The 20,219-nt window shown below is 39.7% G+C and overlaps 1 protein-coding gene across 1 annotated transcript; it reads left to right on the top strand.

Annotated features, from left to right (window-relative positions):
- The first annotated feature begins 7,997 nt into the window (after positions 1 to 7,997).
- LOC112342112 lies at positions 7,998 to 18,257 on the top strand. Its single transcript, XM_024663404.1, has 6 exons — positions 7,998 to 8,879; positions 8,967 to 10,802; positions 10,934 to 11,101; positions 11,186 to 11,433; positions 12,894 to 12,963; positions 18,000 to 18,257. The coding sequence occupies exons 1-6, from the start codon at positions 7,998 to 8,000 to the stop codon at positions 18,255 to 18,257; spliced, it is 3,462 nt and encodes a 1,153-aa protein (XP_024519172.1).
- The last annotated feature ends 1,962 nt before the right edge of the window (positions 18,258 to 20,219 follow it).

Raw genomic sequence — 20,219 nt, 5'->3', positions numbered from 1 at the left:
CCTAGCAAAACACTTAAGGTCTCTGCAAAGTGCGCAGACTGAGCTGAACGGCCAACCCTTGCATAAGGCCCTTGTTGATCGAACCCCATACAGGGTTCAGCTGGAGGAGGAGCAAAGGCTTGCAGTATCGTGTGGGGCCCCATGCCATCCCAGTGAATATGTTGGCCGTCAGATTATAGGGTTATCACGTGAGGCCTCATGCCATTCCGACGAGGCTGGTCGCCCGGTGAATGCACAACCTCATCCAAACGAAGCAGAATCTCAAGGAAGTTCTTGCGGCCGATGTGGCCTTCCACCCCATCTTCTGCTCCAAACAGACAATGCTGGCAGTGAGAACAAAAACATGTACGTCTTCGCGTACTTGGCGATGCTTGTTGCCAAAGGCATATTTGAAACGGTTACACTTGGCTTTCTCATGGTTGGGCACACTCATGAAGACGTCGATGCCATGTTCAGTCACCTGGCAGAGTCCCTCCGGCGATCCAATGTCCTCACCCTCCCACAACTCTACGATGAATTCCAAAATTGCATCAAAGGCATTGTTGAAGCTGCACTTGTGACAGAGGTTCCAGACTTTAAGGGGTTTGTAAGAGGCTACATCAGGGACGGATCCGAAACGCTGATTGGCCACTCCAAGCCTCTTCAGTTTCATTTCAGCATGCGTGACGATGCTCCAGTGATGAGGTACAAGATGAGAGAATGGGACACAGTGTGGCTGCCAGTGGACGGCATTGAACTCTTCAAGAGAGATCCCATAACTGGGGAACCTATAATTCCTCAGGGTTCCCCACGGCTGATGCACCCGGATGGACTCAAAGACCAGGAAAGTATAGTGGCCGGGATTAGACAGCATATTGCCTTCTGGAAGAGGGGGTTGGTGTTTGGTGGAGAATCCTATTTTCAGAGGTGCAAGCCTTTGCTCGAATACTGGGAGAAGATTATATCTGCTATCCAAAATGGGCCGGTTGTATATGAAGAATTGGAAGAGTCCTTTTGGCCAGAACCCAGAGCACCAGATAGTAGTGGAACAATGTCCTCTGGAAATGCAGTGACAGATAATGATGTTGAGGATCACTATTGTGGGCCGAGGAACAAGAAGCCGGATTCAGCATTCAATCCAGTACAGGTCTGCAAAGGAATGGTCGTGCTTGTCAGACCCAGTAATAAAAAACAAATGATATGGGTGGGGCGCTGCATCACTGATGCAGAGGAGGACGCGGAAACTAACTCCTTCAATGTAACTGTGGAGTGGTTCAAGCCAAGTTCCGGATATACGAAGGATTGCCTAGAAAAGAGATGGGTGCTGAATCCAAGGGATCCCAGCATGAGCATATCGGTGGATAATGTTGTGCATGGTTGGATGCGGAAGCAGAGTGCCACCATCACCTGCCAGACCATGCAAGAGATGCAGCAAGAGCATTCATAACCTGGGTTCAAGGTGAGATTCATTAATATTCCTTTACTAAGTTTCTAATGTATTTTATTTCAAGGTGAACAATCCGAATCTGAATCAGAGGAGGCGTGATGGCATGTGGCCTTACGCCATTCCTAGGTGAGATGATACAAATAACAAGTATAAATTCTTAGTTGTTCTAGCAAATCTTACTTAAAGTTCAAGGTGAACAAGCCGAATATGAATTCATCGGATTGTTATAACAAATTGCGAGGTGATGGCATGAGGCGATACGCCATTTGAGAGTGGTAGCCATTCCTATATGAGGTGAGTGAAATATTTATTAGAAATACCTCATTCAATTGTGCACTTCTAAGTCTTGGTCCACTCAGTACTGTTTGCATGTTTTTATTTTAATTCTTTCTCTAAAATGTTATTTAGCATGTGGCTTCATGCCATTGCTCTCCACAATCATGCATTGAATTTTTCTATCCTTGCATAATACTTCTCCATATATATAGCATGTGCGCACATGTGATATGGTTCATTAGGCCTGATATAGTGTGTGAGGTAAAACAAAGATGATGTGACATATGCATTTACCAATCACACATGCATAAATCTAATAATATGGCGTGTGGCCCATATTAATGACACATAAACCCATATTGTGGGCTTACGTGCTTTATGTACCATCATTCCCTTGCAGCGTGTGTGTTGGTTTCCTTTTATAACACAGTGAACTCCATATTTTAGGGTGAAGAGCGTTCTCATGGCAAGCACAAAATCTGTAAGTGAGGCAGAAAAGGAGACGGAGAAGGAGATAAGTGAAGATGTAGAATATATAAGTCTTCCAAACTCCCCATACTATACTCCAGGTGATCATTTTATTGAACAAACGGCAACATTAACAACTATCGAGAACGCCCCAGTAACGTCAGAGACAACAATCCAAAGCAAAACAACTGACCCGGAGAAGGATGATAGTACCGCTGAGAGTACCAAAAAGGAGGTGTCCACTAGCGCTTAGACTTATAATGGCGTGTGCCCTCATGCCATTTACTTGATCACCAAATACCTTTTTCCCTTTGCACTAGTATATCTTAATACCAGTCTGAGAAATAGAATGGCATGTGCCCTCAGGCCTTTTACTAAATCACCTTTGAAAGAAATGCAAGCCTCTATGTCGTAAAAAAAAGGTACTAGAGAAATTCCTTAATAATATGAATGTTATTTAGTTTCATGAAAATAAATCAAATGAGTTAAATGACTTCTCCAGACTAGCAATGCCTCTTGCTATACCTTCACAATTAGATTCGTTAGAAAAAGATAACATTGAATAATATCTAAATGTTCTCACCATTAAGTTATATGTCTGGCTAATAGGAATGACGTTCATCTTGGAAAGCTCACCACACGCTCAATGAACAAACAAATAGTGTGTGCGCGCATGCCATCACTCTTCTTTAGCTTCAGATTCGGCTTGTTCACTTTGACAATAAGATTTATTATACAACCAGATGGACTCAGTCTGGACACAAAGTCACCGCGCTAGTCACCATGCCCCAGATATGTCTAGCCCCTGGACAAAAAACATATAATTTCACGTCATTTTCAAATACTTGAAAATTTGTACCTAGTCCCATTTTACTGAATAAATCCCACTTTAACGAAATAAAGCATTTAATACTTTATAAAGATTCATTTGAGGCAACATATCATCATATTTGTGTTAAACTGAAAGATGTTCCAAAGACTACATTCTGAACAAGGACAGGTCACTATGAGTTTTTGTAATGCTGTTTGGTTTGACAAAAGTTTCTACAACTTTTCAAAGGTGATGAATCAAATTTTACAACCTTACTTGAGGATGTTTACTATTGATTGCTTTGATGATATTCTTGTATTTAGCTTTATAGTGGAGGAATATGACATATGTAAAAATGTTTTGCAACATTTAAGGGACAACAAAATCTACTTAAAGTTATTCCAAGTGCAAGTTTTTCTTAGAGAAAATTGGATATCTTGGGCATTTGATTTACTACAGCTAATCCCACAAAAATTCAAGTTATGCTTGATTGGCCTATACCTTTAATAGTGCATGATCTCTTTGGTATGGCTAGAGTTTTTCAACAATTTGTGAAAGACTTCTCAAAGATATCTACTCTTTTGGTTGATCTTTTTTAGAACATATTGAAATTCATAGTTGGGATGAGAAGTGTCAAATATCATTTTAGTGATTGAAGCAATGTTGAGTCTTTTGAAGATTTTTAATCCTAAAAACTCTTTTGTGATTGAGACAAATTAAAGTGACATTGCTATTAGAGACATATTGCTTCAAGTTGGGCATTCTCTCACATACATAAGCCATAAGTCTGATGCCATATAGTGAAATTGGCCTACTTGAAATAAGGAGTTGTATGCCATGATTGTTACTTTGAAGAAATAGTGATATTATATGTATGGATGTGGACTCAAACCATCAATCTCTCTAATATTTCAGTCATCAAAAAGATCTTCAAGGCCAATTTACTTATTGACAAGAGTTCTTGTAGAAGATATTTGTCAAGATCTAATGGTGCTAACATATTATCCAAGATGATGAATTCTATCTCATTTAAAAAGCTATCCAACAATCTCTTAGATGAGTTTAAAGAGTTTTTTGACTTTAACTCCTTTATCACTTTATTGAGGGACACCTCTACAAATTTGAAAGGTGATAAGTTTGTGCCTTTTAAGGTATAAAATAGAATCTTGGTAAAGAAAGGATGTGTAGTGGTTCTTTATGTTAACAAACTCATCAAATAGATCTTAGTTTAGTGTCATGATGTGCTAAGTGTTAAACATCCAATGGTACTGAAGACATATATATTGGTGAAGAGGCATTTTTTTGGCTTGGGATGAAGTCAAGTGTTGAGAAGTACATACATGGTTATTTGACTTACCAGGAAATCAAAGTTGATCATCAAAAGTTCACAAGCCTCTATCTACACATCTACCCAAGAAAAAATAGGATAACATCTCAATGGACTTTATCATTAGTTTGTCCTTAGTAAATGATGTTATTTGGGTTGTTATTGATTATTTGATGAATATGGCTACATCAACCATTCCCTACTCCCCAAAACCCAAAGCCAAAACCCTATCTCCCCAACTTATCACCCTAGTGGTCAAGTTGGCCAAAACCCAAACAAAGAGGAGTAAACATTTCTGTTAGTATTGCCATATCACTACCCCATGCTTGAGACCAAATAATCCATGCCACATTACTCAGCACTGCATTGTGTTTGGTGCTTGTGGCTTTAGCTTTAGGGAGAGCGAGTTAGCTGCAGATGGGTGGCAATCAGTGGGAAACATGGCTCACTTCTTCCCAATGAAGATAAAAATTAAAACTTCTAAACTTATTTAGGTATTTGTAGACTGATTATTCAATCTCTAAGGCAAACCTTAATGGTCCCACTTTCTAGGAAAATACAACAGCCTTGATTGCTATAGGCTTAGTTGATGGAGTGCCATCCTAAGTATCCAATGAAGTTTTTGCTGGTTGTGTTGAAGGAGGCAATGAGGTTTACTCCTAAGTTCACATCTAAGTTTTAGAAAATGGTTTTTGATAAGCTATAAACTAAGCTAAGTATGAGCATGGTGAGCATCTATAATCAAATGGGTAAATAGAGCTTATAAATCAATTGTTGGAAGATATGCTTATGAGAAACTTGACTCAATAAGGAGTATGGAAAAAATACTTGCTTTTACTCCAGTTTATTCATAATAGCGCTCCATGTTACTATTCATGTATGTATAGCTATGAACTTAAGTCTCCCATGAGTTTGAGTTTGGCTATGGTTCAAATGCCTCATACTTGTGATTTCTTAGAGGATATGGAAAACAAACTTGAGTTGGCAAAGTTGACTGTGAGATAAGCTCAAGAATGAGAGAAGAGACTGATTCATAAACATCATCTTCATAGGAGTATAAAATTAGTGACAAGGTCTTCCTTAAGCTATTGCATGCACAATAATCTTTGAAAGGAGGTGGCAGTGTTAAATTATCTCAATAGTATTGTGAGCACTAGATAATTTCATATATTTGTACATCTTTTCTCCATGGCCATATTGCTTTGGATTCTCATCACGTAAGGCTTATTTAGCTTTTCAAGGCTACTATATGTAGCTTTTTCATAAGGGATAGAAGAATGACACAATATTGGCCTAGGGGATTTAAGGCAACACCTTGAGTTGGGAGGTTGGAGCTTGTAAAGAATTTATTTGGTTTGCAACAACCCTATATTTGTTTTGAGGAAATGTCCTATAGGGACTAATACAAATAAATTGCTACGCGTTGCATGTAGCAACGCTTGGTTTTCTTAATGGTAGTTTTATTATTACTTATTAATCTAATTGATCAAATAAAGTTTATAATTATAAGCATGTTTGTAATTTATAAATACAAGATTAATTATATTGCATATCAACCATTAGATGATAGAATAAAAAAGAATATACTAGAAAGGGTTTAAGAAAGTTTATAAATTATAAACATGTTTATAAATTATAAATACCAGATTAATCTAAATGAATACCAACCGTTAGCTGGTAGAATATCCTAGAATATCCAAGCATATTCTAGGTATATTCACTACCATCCCAGTCCCAGCAAACCAAAAACCAGATGTACTGCCCTCTGGAGAAAACTACCTAGTGAAGCAAAAGCAGGCCTAAACCTGCAATGAGAATGGCTGTAGTACTGTGTCCAGGACGACATCCCATCTATGCAGACCTGTGAACACTCTGGCTGTTTTGACCTAGCAAAGTCTGAGCCAAAACCAAAGGTAGGAGGTCCTATGTCTCATCCAATCAAGAACCTAGTGAGCTGCAAGTTAGTAAACAGATTGTTTAGGGATGCACTGTTTCCAGAGGTGAACTGTGAGCTACAATCAAAGCTCTATAAATCACTCTGAGTGCAACACTCAGCTACACAATTAAACATTTTAAACATTCCTAAATGCTTCAAGAGGCATGAGACTACTGTTGTCATCCTCTTCCTTTTATAGCCGTCTCTCAACATATCTCATTTGTCTCTTATTGAGGATTCTTCCCGCCTGGATCAAGGGAATATGTGTGCATCTCCATGTCATGCCATAAATACTGCATCGATCAAAACTCAACTTCAACTATTTCCAGTCTAGATGGTAAATGCTAGCTGGGGCAAGAGATCATCACCTAGTGGATAATAAATCTGGGAATTGAAGCACAGAATCTGTATAGACATTGGCCATGAAACCCTCTCTTGTTCTTAGGTTTTGAGACTGATTTAAAAGGCCTTTTCTTATGTGCATTGAGGCTAGGTAAAGATAACTCCTCAAACATTAAAGACAATATAATAAAGTTGTGGTATGAAGCTAATCCTGATTTAATCAATGAGTAAGAGCCAGGTTGAGGAACACATGCTTTGGGCTTTCACCCTTAGCCACCCTTAGTACCAGGAGTTAGTCTCTAAGATGTTAGTCTCTAGTGGAGGCCTAGTGGATTTTGAGGGCCTCAAAATCCTATAGGCCTCCACCACCTCTCTGTTACATATTTTGTGTTGCTTAAATTTATTGGGTTCATGGGAGGGGGTTTAACTTAGCAAAGGGCATTTATGGGGTGTGCTTAGGGCGATTAAATGGGGGTTAAGTGGGGCAATCACGGCTGTTGGTGCAGTGGGGTGGTTGACCAGCAGGGATGAGTTTGACCAGCAGTCCCTATGACACATGGCTAGGGAATAAGTTTTGAGTTAATCTTAGAGACTAACTCCTTGTACTAAGGGTGGCTAAGAGTGAAAGCCCAAAGCGTGTGTTCCTCAATCTGAGGTATAATTTAACTCCCACTTGCGTGTTTGTCTTTGTTCTACATCTAGCTTGGGTCTAAGCCCAAGTTCCACACTATGCTAGTTGGTGGAGTACCCATATCCTCGCGTTAGGCGAACGGTATGTGCCAAATTCCATTTAGCTCCATTTTGTGTGCTAATCCTGGCATTAGGATGTTGGATGCTCTAGGACTATTTCAAATCATTCCATGCTCTTGTCCCTATGCTTCTTGGGTTGTATGGTCGAGAGTTGCTCTGTGCTCCAGTTTCGTCGCTCCTTGGCTCCGTACTTGGGAGTTTGACTCTATTCCTTCATGCAGTGGCCCAATGCCCTAAAACTCAAGTCTATAGACATGTAGGATGTGGCACGTGGCACATGGATGGTTTAGGTACCACTTTGTGGTTATTCTATGGTAAATCACCATAAAATACAAGGTAAAAACCACGTGCACTATAATGATCACATATGCTACACATGGAGAAGGAAAAGGACAGGAGGAAGAGAAACCAGGAAGAGGAGAAGATCCAAAATGATAACATGCCCTAAGTCCATACACACCCATCTTATATCACTCTTGTGTTCATCATATATAAAATGACTCTTAACATATGACATATTGACACGAACTACGGGAATATTCCGAGAATATTCCATGGCCTGTGGGATTTAAGGCCGTAACGCCTTAAGGGTTGGGAGGTTGGCCTAGGGTTCGCTCTCTTGTTCGTTTCATTGGTATCGGAGCAGCACGTTCTTTTGGGGATGGCGGGTGAGCAAGATATTGATCCTGATGAGGAGTATGGCATTAGTGAGGATAGCCATGACGATGCCGAAGAGACTCTTGATGATGTCATTCTGCGGCAAGGACGCCAGATTTCTGCAGTTCAGAGCGACATAAAGGAGGTTAAGGATTCCGTCAATCTCATCAAGGATTTCTTGCTTCGCATGAACCCTCAAGGGTTGAATCAATCTCATGTCCGTGATTACCATTGGTACGTCAAGCATGCCAAGGATTATGGTATCGTGGAATGGAAATCATCACTGGATGTTTGTGATAGTCAAGAGGTTGATTCTTGGTTGGAATTGTGGGAAAGTTGTTGGTCTCACAATTCTTGTGAGGATAAGGTGAAGATAGATTTTTTTGTGACGAAGCTTACGGGCCATGCTTCTTCGTGGTGGAAGAACTACATCAAAGCTAATCCAATGTCGACTTCTTGGACTGATTTGACAAAGGTTTTCCGCGCTTCGTTTGTCAAGAAGTTTGAAGAGGTTGATCTCGTGAATCAGTTGTTAGAGATCCGGCAGGGGACTTTGTCTTTGAATGCGTATGCCCGCAAGTTCCGTGATCTTTGCCTTAGTCTCACAGGCACCTATAATGAGCTGCTAAAGGTGCAATGTTTTATCAAAGGATTGAGCTCGGTGGATGTGCAGCAGAAGGTCAAGAAGGATTTTCCAGCAACATTGACTGATGCTATCACTAAGGCTCAAATCTTTTCGCCCAAACCGTCGGTCAACTCGGTCAACGTTGGTCAAAAGGATGGTCTCCGGGGTGGTCAACGTGATGACCAACCCACCAATACTTCATTCTCAGGGAAGAAACGGCCGTTGCTTCGTCATAGCTCGAAGAGTGGAGATGGCAATGAGGCAAAAAGACATCGGTTAGACTAACAAGAGAAGGACAAGGTGGAGGGCAATTGTTTTCGTTGTCATAAGGCTGGACATCATGGCAAGGATTGTCCTCTTGTGAAGGGATCAAAGAATGCTAAGGTGAATGTGGTGGAATCCATCATGGATACAGCTCAGGCATCTGCTGTGGTGGCTCTTCCACACCTTGTGGCAAAAGTTCAAGAATCTAAGTCTCGAGTTCGTATCAACTCTGTAGAGATTAATGGTTCTATGCGCAATCAACTTGTGAAGGCCAAGGGGGACATTCAAGGACATGCTGTTAGTATTCTTTTCGATCCAGGTGCTACACATAATTTTTTGAGCTCTAAGGTGGTGAAGAAACTTGGTTTGCCTGTGGAAAAGAGTTCAGTAATCTACGAGGTGGTTATGGCAGATGGACATAGCACTCGTGTTTACGGTGAATGGGCTCTGAGTGTTCCTTTGACGGTTCAAAGGATTCTCGACCATCCTTCGTTCCAAGTTATGGATCTTGGTCGCACAGACGTTATTCTTGGGAAGGAATGGTTTTATGACAGGAAGCCAAGAATCGATTGGCAGCGTAATGTTCTGCATATCGAAGTTGGTGGCACTATAAAAGAGATTGTCGGGACAGACAATAGTGATACTCCATTGATTAACGCTTTGGAGTTGGTAACATGCTCGCATGAGATAGCTAGATCTTTTGTGGTGTACCCGTTTCTTTCTAATTTGATCATGACTGATTTGGAGTACGTTCGTGGGCATGAGGCACAAGTGGATTCCATTCAGGAGGAGTTCCATGACGTATTTCCGGATGAGTTACCTGATGGTTTGCCTCCAGAACGTGGAATTCAGCATGAGATTGACTTGGTTCCTAGAGCCGCTCCTTTTCAGCGACAACCAACTCGTACTAGTCCCACTGAAGATGAGGAGATTAATAGGCAGCTTGCTAAATACCTTCGGAAAGGGTGGTTACGGATCAGCAAATCTCCTTGGGCTGCTCCAGTGGTGATGGTCAAAAAGAAAGATGGTACATGGCGTCTTTGTGTGAACTACAAGGGATTGAATGATAGGATAGTGAAGAATATGTTCCCGATCCCTCGTATCGATGATTTACTCGATCATCTTCGTGGAGCTCGATATTTTTCGAAGATTGATTTGAGGCAAGGATATCATCAGATTTGTGTCAAGCCAGAGGATGTTCCGAAAACTGCATTTCGGACAAGGACAGGTCACTACGAGTTTTTAGTGATGCCGTTTGGTTTGACAAATGCTCCTGCAACTTTTCAGAGATTGATGAATCAAGTTCTACAACCTTACTTGGGAAAGTTTGCAATTGATTATTTTGATGATATCCTGGTATTCAGCTCTTCCATGGAGGAACATGAGATGCATGTGCAAAGTGTTTTACAACTTTTGAGGGACAACAAGCTCTACTCGAAGTTATCCAAGTGTGAGTTTTTTTTAGAGGAGATTGGATATCTCGAGCATTTGATTTCGGTACATGGAGTGAGAGCTGATCCCGCAAAGATTCAGGCCGTGGTTGATTGGCCTATACCTTCCACAGTGCATGATCTCCGTAGTTTCCTTGGTATGGCTGGAGTTTTTCGACGATTTGTGAAGGACTTTTCAGGGATAGCAGCCCCTTTAACTAATCTTCTTCAGAATACGTCGAAACATGCTACTATTCATGGTTGGGATGAGAAGTGTGAAGTGGCATTTCAACGTTTGAAGCAATGTTGTATCTCTGCTCCGGTGTTGAAGATTTTTGATCCTGAAAAGCCTCTTGTGGTCGAGACAGATGCAAGTGACATTGCTATTGGAGCTGTTTTGCTTCAAGTTGGGCATCCTCTTGCATACATGAGCCATAAGTTTGATGCCACACAGCGGAATTGGCCTACTCGAGACAAGGAGTTATATGCTGTGATTGCTGCTGTGAAGGAATGGCGACATTATCTATATGGATCGGACTTCCATGTGGATTCAGACCATCAATCTCTCGTCGACAAAAGGATCTTCGAGGCCGTCTTGCTCGTTGGCAAGAGTTCCTGCAGGAAATGTCTGTTAAGATCTGGTACAAGCATGGAGGTGATAATAAGGTGGCTGATGCATTATCCAGGATGGTAAATTCTATCTCGTTCGTGAAGCTATCCAGCGATCTCTTGGATGAGCTTAAGGAGTTTGCTGACTTCGACTCCTTCATCACTGATATTCGCGCGAAGGTTTTGTTGAGGGACGCCTCTACAAATTTGAAGGGTGACAAGTTTGCGTCATTCGAAATATGAGATGGAATCCTGGTGAAGAAGGGACGTGTAGTGGTTCCTCGTGTTGACAAACTCATCAAACGGATTTTGGTTGAGTGTCATGATGTGCCAAGTGCTGGGCATCCGGGGGTATTGAGAACGTATATGTTGGTGAAGAGGCATTTCTTTTGGCCTGGGATGAAGTCAGATGTTGAGAAGTACGTACGTGGTTGCTTGACCTGCCAGGCTGTCAAAGTTGATCATCAGAAGCTCGCTGGCCTCTATCATCCTTTACGTATACCTGAGAATAAGTGGGATAGCATCTCGATGGACTTTATCACTGGTTTGCCCAAAACCTTTCGAGGAAATGATGCTATTTGGGTTGTTGTGGATCGTTTGACGAAGATGGCTCACTTTTTCCCTGTGAAGACAACGATAAAAGCTTCTGAACTTGCTAATAGTGCATACTTACACCATCTGATTTTTCAAATACAAGACCGTTCCTAAGCTAGACTCAGGAAAGTGACCTTGAGAAGAAACTTGGGAAGAATTGAGAAAGAAAAACTCAATTGAAGACTCAAGACACAAGAGCTTGACTTCGTATTTATACAACAAAACCAAACTTGCAAAAGACTCAAGACACAAGAGCTTGACTTCGCATTTATACTATAAAATCAAAACTTGCAACAGACTCAAGATGTAAGAGCTTGACTTCGCATTTATACTATAAAATCAAAACTTGCAACAGACTCAAGACGTAAGAGCTTGACTTTGCAATCTATGAAGAACAACAATTGACTCAAGACAATTTAGGCGAAACACAAATTCAGGAAACTTTCCTCGACATTCAAGTTGAGAAGACTTAGCAAACTAAATGTACAAATAGAAACCAGACTCAATCAAGATCCGAGAAAGAGATTTTCAACAAAAGAATCGAGAAGTGAAAAAGGAAGAGGTAATAAAAGAGAAATTAGAACAACAATAGCAACAAATTTTAGAAACAATTTTAAACAAGTACGACAAAAAGGATAAACAAATTCAAGTTGCCAAGTCGAGCAACCCAGTTAAAGATAACAAAGAACTGAATATCAAAGACGCCCCAGAATTTGAGGCATTTGAAGAAGCAGAATACACAGCACCAGATTACTCAAATCCGGACTCACCAGAACAACAACTCAACCAACAAAGTCTACAACCACCTATGGCAATCATCAATCCGATGAGTACAATTGGAAGCATGGTTACATATCCAATTTTCACAAGAAGTAAGTCAGAAGATTCAGAATTACATGTAAAACAATTCAACCAGATTGTCAAAATGAACAATCAAGAACAGCATCAAGCCATACTTTTCCCATACACACTTAAAGGAAAAGCTCTTGAGTGGTATCATACACTAGAGGATTCTGTACCACATGACAAGAAACTTGAATTTGTTTTTTCTCCATCTCATTTCCATGGTCTCTTCCTTTCAAGAGAGTTTCATTGTTTTGTGAGAAGTAAGAGTGAGTCAAGTTTGGAGAGGTTGGTTCATATGTGGTTTTTTTAACAGTATTATTTGTCTCATAATCAATTATACAATTATTATAAGTGGCCTTTTAAGATTATCATATATTTCTAGATTCTAAATGGTTGTATATTTTGTTAAAATAATTAACTTAAAGACATAGCTAATTAAAGCTCACAATACAAAAATAGCATTTTTGTTCTTTTTTGTTAGTTTCTCCCCAAATTTTTTCTAAGTGCTCTTGTATCGTGAATGTGACTTTAGGTATCGAAAGATACTTATTAGCCAGTCATTACAGACACTCACTCCTTACTGCCATAACGGCAAGAGGTCGGTATACTAGTTCCCTTTATAGTCTCCACCTAAATTATTTGAGAAATTAGCTAGCACATGTGCACTTAGATCGAAAGGGCACTAAGGAAGGAAATCCTAAATTATTATTTAGTAAAGCATATTTAACACAGTGATAAGAAATTTATGTTGTTAACTTGCACTTACTAGTGTTGGGAACCCCAGAATATTGAGATTGGTCTCTCAATACTCACTATATAATAGCTTACCATGTTTGATAAACACCTTTACTATCAAGCCTCTTGTATTGGTCTTGTTTTGGTTCTATTAGCTATTTGTGAAAAGTGTTTAGATTTGCTAATTTGGCATATCTATTGTAAAGATTGTCCTGAACACAATGGTGTTAGTTGTATAGGTTGTGTCATTCCTTATTCTACATTTGTCTTGGGTTTAAGCCCAAGCTCCATATTGCTCTAATCAGTAGGGTACCCTCCTCCTCGTATTATACCATCGATATGCCAAAATTGTGTTAAACACCATTTTGCATATAAGTGTTAGATATAAGAGCTAGTGCTTATAGAATTAAGAGTGTATCAAACCCTTGTTTTGCAATGCAATAGGCTTAGAGTTTGGCTCTAAATTCATGTGTGCTACATCTTATAAGGAAAAGATATAAAAGAATTTTACTTGAAGGTCAATCAAGAGACTCTAATTATTTTCTCTAAGAATGTTACATAAGAGAGCTTCCTATGAAGAAGATTCAAGCTGAAGACAGGATTAGTTAGTATAGAGAATATATGTTGTGATAAGGGTAATTAGATATAAAAATCTATTCTTCTCAATAGTGGTGTAGGAGAGAATGGGATTTAATGGAATCTTGATAGATATACAAGGTAGGAGATTTTTATTACAAGATCTCTAAAGCAAGGAGAGAAGAGTGCATCAATTTCATAGCTAATTGTGTAAGGAGTGAAGGATGAAGTTATTCTTTTCAATGATGAAAATAAAGAAGATGAGCTTCCCAATATAGCTTCCCAGACAAAGAGGTGCATTCCTTTTAAACCAGTTTTTGAAATAGTGAATAAGGCATTTTGACAGTAATATATTCCACTAGCTAATTTATTAAGAAGGAAGAGGGGCATGGAGACACGTCTTGATCCACATATTGGTGTAGGGTAAAGACAACCCACTTTTCCCATTTCAATGGATCCGTGTCCATAGTCCATTGTGGTGAACAACTTGAGTGAAATGCATTTTTTATTATGGCAAGAATATGTGTTTCTTTGAAGGCTCAATGATCAATCCCCTTAGGCGTGATAAGGTTGTTATAAAGTTTAGATGCCACAAATGTGTATGGGCAATAATTGTGTATCGAGTATGTTGCGATGCAAAGATGTACTACTTTTTGTTGAGTATACACTCTCTATGACATGATCCTAGGTGGCAGGAGTGCCACTTCACTGATCCATGTGTAGGCTAGAGGTGTGTCTCTTCATCATGTATATATATATCTTTGATATTATATACGACTATCCTTGGAGTCATCCACCATCATAGCTTCCGCTCTTCTTCTCTTCACTTTTTTCTATAGGATAGTTGTTTAGGTAGAGTAGCAATGCATGTTGGACACCACCAACACACAATAAAGGAAGGAATTTACCATGATTCTTTTCCCAATTTGAAAGCTGCTTGGCTGGGAGAAAAAATGCTACAACTTCAAAGTGTGTTTAACAATTTGTACTAAAGGATTATATGGTGGACATGTTGTTACAATCTGATAGCAAAAAAGAGTTTACGGAGAACAGTTTGAAAGACTTGCTTCAAAATATAGAACCTGTAACAAATTTAAAAGGTATATGATTAATACTTAACTCTACTTTGTCATTAATAGCACTTTATTTTTTACAAAATAAAGAATTAGATGTGAGAAGGGTAAGATGGAAAACTTCAATTTGGATTGGATGCAATTTTGGAGCTAAAGAGAAAATGTTTATGAGTTTATTCATGGGAGCTTATTCAATAGCCAAATAACTTCGAACAGTCAATGCCTTTTCATCTTTAAGATATTGACCCTTGGTCCTACTTCTTGTATGGATTGTAAGCAACCAAAGAGAACAATTCGAGAAATGATCCATAAGGGTTCAAATATAAAGGGAAAAGGTCTATAAATAAGAGTGCACCCCTTTTTCCAATTAGTTAAGAGTCTTATGATATTTGGGGTTAAATGTCCTTGGGTTAAAATAATATTGGGTTAAGTGACCTCTCGGGAAGGCCAAATTCAGGAGCTTACATTTTGTATCAAAGCGGTCTCGGGTTTGACTTTGTTAGTTGGTTAGGGGAATCACACCACATATTGATTGACATTTGGCTGGTCCAACTTGCTCCGGTGGAGCTTGCCATGAGAGGTAGGGTGTCAAGAGAGCGGGGCTCTCAAGAGAGCTGTGGCTCTTAACTTTCATTCATGAGGGCGCGAACTTATAGGAAAGCATAGTGGATTGTAAGAAACTAAAGAAAACAACTCAAGAAATGATTCATAAGGGTTCAAATATAAAGGGAAAAAACCTATAAATAAGAGTGCACCCCCTTTTCCAATCAGTTAAGGGTCTTGGGATATTTGGGGTTAAATGTCCTTAAGTTTAAATAGTATTAGGTTAGGTGACTTCCGAGGAAGTCCAAATTCAAGAGCTTACACAGACCTTGTGTAGCAAATGGATATAAATGGAGATAGGGACTTGGCTAATTCTTGAATCCATTTTAACCACATAAAACAAGTTTCAAGCTAGTCAATTATGAGAGCCCATATTATGATCATAAGTAAGTGGTTTTTCATTTTTTAAGATTTCATACCAGTTATATTATACCCATTTCTTCTATAGGTTGCAATGCAATTTGACTATAGTTATAACCAAATTCAAAGTCTAAGATTTTCAAGCTCAAACTATCTTTTGGACATATATATTCAAAGTTGTTGAACATCAAATTAGGAAGAAACTCATGGTTTCATGGCAAATGCTATTGGTGCTAATTGGTTGGATGTGTGGCAAGTGTTTAGAAGTGACAAAAGTCAATTGTTATAAGCTAAAGAGAAGAGTTATGAGTTTCATTGTGCAAAGAGTGTCAACAAAGATTACGAATGCATCAAGTCTGACTTCCATCACAAGTTTAAGTAGCTTTATTGAGAATGGATGGATGCATTAATTAAAGAAAAGTATGAGGCAAAGGCAAATGAAATGCACATATAGTGGCATAAATAAGACAAAGTGCCAATTGAACGCCTTCCATAGATGGAATGCTAGTTTGCATGGTGGGAGGTTCAAATATTTCAATGGAACTATTATATTCTCCATGTAAGTTTTCTCTCAGAGAGATTAATTGTTGGTGTGAGTACAATGTCATCAAGTGGTTGAGTCTAGGAAAAATACAACACTTGAATGTGATAAAAAAGAGTTAGAAAGCTTCCAAAGTAAGGAAAGGACAACTGTCCCTTTATAAAGCTACACTTTTTGACCTCACTAGATCTTTTGAGCAATCATCAAAAGCTTTGGCTGTATAAAAAGTAAAATTTACTAGTATAAGTATGAACTTAGACAATTTTCAAGAGCCTTGGTAGAAGGACAACACTAATAGTAAGGTTAATGTTTAAGATGGTGTAGGAAATTGTTGCTAGAACTCCTATAAAATCAAATTATAAACCACTTGGGGACATAAGGATAACCTATATAAAACATTGATAGACATTTGATAAGCCTAACATCACTCTTTCCAACTCTCACCATGTAAATTTTAACTACCATTTTGTTTTACGACAACGAAAAAGAACTAAAGAACATAGTGGAGGAGGTGTTAGTTGTTACATAAGTAAATCTAGTGCTAGAGGTTAAGAAAGTTATTGCTCATGAGCTAGTTTTTCGTATTAGCTGGGTAGTTTAAGAGTCAGTGCCAAGAGCAATGCTTGTTGCTTTAGAATGATTAAGAGTCAAGGTTAATATCTCATATTTATGTGCTTAAATTCAAGTTTTTTAGCTATGTTATGTTTTTGGGGCTATCAAGATCTAAAGGTAAAGGGCTATTAGTCAAGTTGGATTTTTTGTTGTGGAACTAATATTACTCATACAAGATAGATCCACAACTCAATTATTTCAAAGCTAGATTCTATGCTAAAAAAGTGGCTAGCTGAGTGAAGTTGCAATCTTTTGAAAGAAGAAATTGAAAGTCTGGAGGGAGCGGATTTCAAATTGAAAACTTCCTCAAATCTTATTATTGATATTGCTATGCCACCAATGTCAACATTAGATTGGCATACACAACCAGCTAGAAATAGAAAAGCTATACAATATAGGTCTTCCATTTTGAAAAGTGCATAAGAGAAGATCAAGCTAATAAAGGAGTTGAACTACATAATCACAAATTACATTAGTGATGTGGTTAAGAAGTTTATTGTTGTGATTGAGTCATCAAAAGCTATACTGTCAAAATCTACAAAAATCCATTCTATACCTATCCAAATTTTAAACAAAAGGAGAATAAGGGAAAGGTATATTTAGTTTGGAAGCACATCTATTACATTTTTATGCAAAAACTAAGATAGACCATCACATCTACTAAGTAAAGATTTATAGTTATAAAGCTTGAAAAGAGTTTTTAAATTGCTTTTAGTGTTTTGGATCTAAATTTATATTTGTATTTTATTAGTCAGATTTACTTGGAACTATAAATTAAATCAAAATTTGAAAGATGAAAAAATGTTGGTTCAAGATGAACCAATGTTTTTCTTATGTTTTTCATGAGCTCAAAACCTACCTAGGCTCGCTATGAAGAGATCGACTCAGCTTCGTGATAAGAAGCAATTCCCTCAAGACCTTCGCATTTGCATGCCAAAGCTTGAGATGACCTCTCATGGTTAGGAACTCCTTGATGCTAGCAGTAAAGCAATCCACAAACAATACTTAAAGGACCTTCTTGCTGCTCTGCTCAAGGCACAAGAGACCGAGGCTGCTACCCTTGTGGATTTCATCAACCATAGACTCTCTCAACATTTTGAATGATCAAATGGATGATTTTGTTCACTGTGCTTTGCAGGCTTGTGGGAATGCACAACGAGAGGCTGTCACACATACTCTCAATGCCCACAAGCACCAGTTGATAGCTGCAATTAGAGCAGTGGCATATGGAGTTGAGGAGAGCAAAAAAGAAAATGCTCACAAGCAAAGGGAAGCTGTAGAGGATACTGCACAAGCCAAGGCTGAGACACTGCCCAAGGAGGACACTGTTAAGATTCTTGTCCAGAGCTGCTTTGACAAGATGTGGAAGGAGAGGGAGCATGGAATTCCGAGGTAACACCATGAAAATGCTGGCAGATGCACCAGATCACAAGACAAACAACAGCAAAGGACAGATACCTCACCCCTTGCCATTTGTTTAAGGACAGTAGCGAAGTTTCAGGTTCCCAATCCAAACTTTGATCCTCCCCCTGCTTCCTGGCACATGGAGTGACACGTTGTCCGCATTCAAGAGGACCTTCTCCACCGTCTCTCCTGTTGTAAAAGACCTTGATCTTTTCTAAGAGGATGGAGACGTATGTAGTGCTTGTGCTGCGACATGATCATAGTATTGTGATCAAGGTAGCAGACAAAAACCTCAGCGTGGTTGTCCTAGACAGCACGTGGTACATTCAAGAGGCCATGCACCAACTCAATGATCTTCTTGTCTACAAGAGAGTTGAGTCAATTCCACATCATCATCTTCTTCACTCCAATACTTGCTCTGCTTCTCTAAAGACTCCACAGGAACTCCATCCAGCGACACCAACTTAAAACCAATGATCCCAGACTTCCCCAACTCGTCGGAGATGCACAGCCAGCAGCGAACAAGTTCTGGTTGGCCAGCTTGAGCTTCTTGGTGACGAGCTTGTAGACGAGGCCGAGCCTGAGCCGTTCAAACCATGCACAGCTCAAGCGACAAATCCATAGGGAGACTAGTAGAGTGGATGGCCAGTCGAGGCAGGACTCCACCACTTTCTAAACTCCCAGCAACCATTGATGCTTGAAGAGAGATCACGTGGCAGTGCTGGAGGAACTTGACGGCCCCATAGTGAGTAGCACCAGTGATAGTGGAGCCAGTGGAGGACGCTTGCTTAAGCTGTTGTCCAGCCGACCCAAGTTCTCGAGCAGCATCCCAAGCTTCACCTGAGCTGTGACGTGATTCTCCTCGTCTTGATCGCCAGCAGTAGCCGTGGAAGATATCGCCCTCTCCTCAGCCTCGTCAAGTCCTTTGGTTGCTGAAGTTGCAGCTTCTCCTGGGCATGCGTAAGCTCCTCCATGGATGGAACCATCTCATCAAAGACTGGAGACCATCGATGTGAGCGCGCCAGCGCCAGAGCCAAAAGCTCTTCCTTCTTTCAGTTCTTCTTTCTCGAGTGAGATACTTCACTGCTGTTGCCTGATCCTCTTGTATGGGAGAAGGAACTTATGCGAATCCGTGAACCTTGAGCTGGATGTAGAGTGGGCAGCCACAGGACGAGTGCCGCCTAACTCTATTTATACTCTTCTTCGTCCTTTTGACCCTTCTTCCTTCCTCCTTTGGATCAATTTCCATGTCGCGGCACGGCGCTGCGAGCGATCTACGAGGCAATGTGTCAGAATCCACTGCCCGCAAGCTTCACGACATACACGGTTCTATCAAAAGGTCTGCTCCTACATTGCCAGTTTGATCAAGGCTAAAGAATGTTTCTTTGAGCAATAGGTACTGCACAATCTTGCCATCAGAGTGGCAGAAGAAGATTGAGAATCTGCAGCAGGTTTGGCCCCAGCTTTCATTTCTTGCTCAACAAGGGGAAGAGCTTTTGCGACATTGCAGAATCAAATGGGCAGGAAGGACTTTGGGCATGATTTCTGAGAGGGTAAGCTGGAGGTATAGGTACCCACTGGAGACCACACACCCTTTGGCAACGGTCAGGCTGGGTTTCCTGGAATTTGACCATGAGCACGCTATGGTGGAGGACATTAATCCTTTATACCATTCATCTCCACATTTTCTAGATTAATTAGTAATATTAATGTTTTGCCATTGTGGCCACACTTAGTTTTGACTGCTCCAAACAGCAATTGACTAACTGGCTGATAGTGGTTATTTACTGGCGGTGAAAATGCTGAACAACTAAATGATTCACAAACTTTTTTTGATTAAAAAAAAAACATTTTTAGTAAAACTAAACTAATAAAAGTAAAAAAACTAAAGCATTAGAAATCAACTATTATTCATCTTCTTTAACATTTTCAGTAATTTATTCAACATCTCTGG

This window comes from Selaginella moellendorffii, unplaced genomic scaffold (assembly GCF_000143415.4).
Source record: "Selaginella moellendorffii unplaced genomic scaffold, v1.0 SELMOscaffold_99, whole genome shotgun sequence".
Lineage (NCBI taxonomy): Eukaryota > Viridiplantae > Streptophyta > Lycopodiopsida > Selaginellales > Selaginellaceae > Selaginella > Selaginella moellendorffii.
Note: the sequence above shows the minus strand (reverse complement) of the source record. Positions and strands in the feature narration are given on the sequence as shown.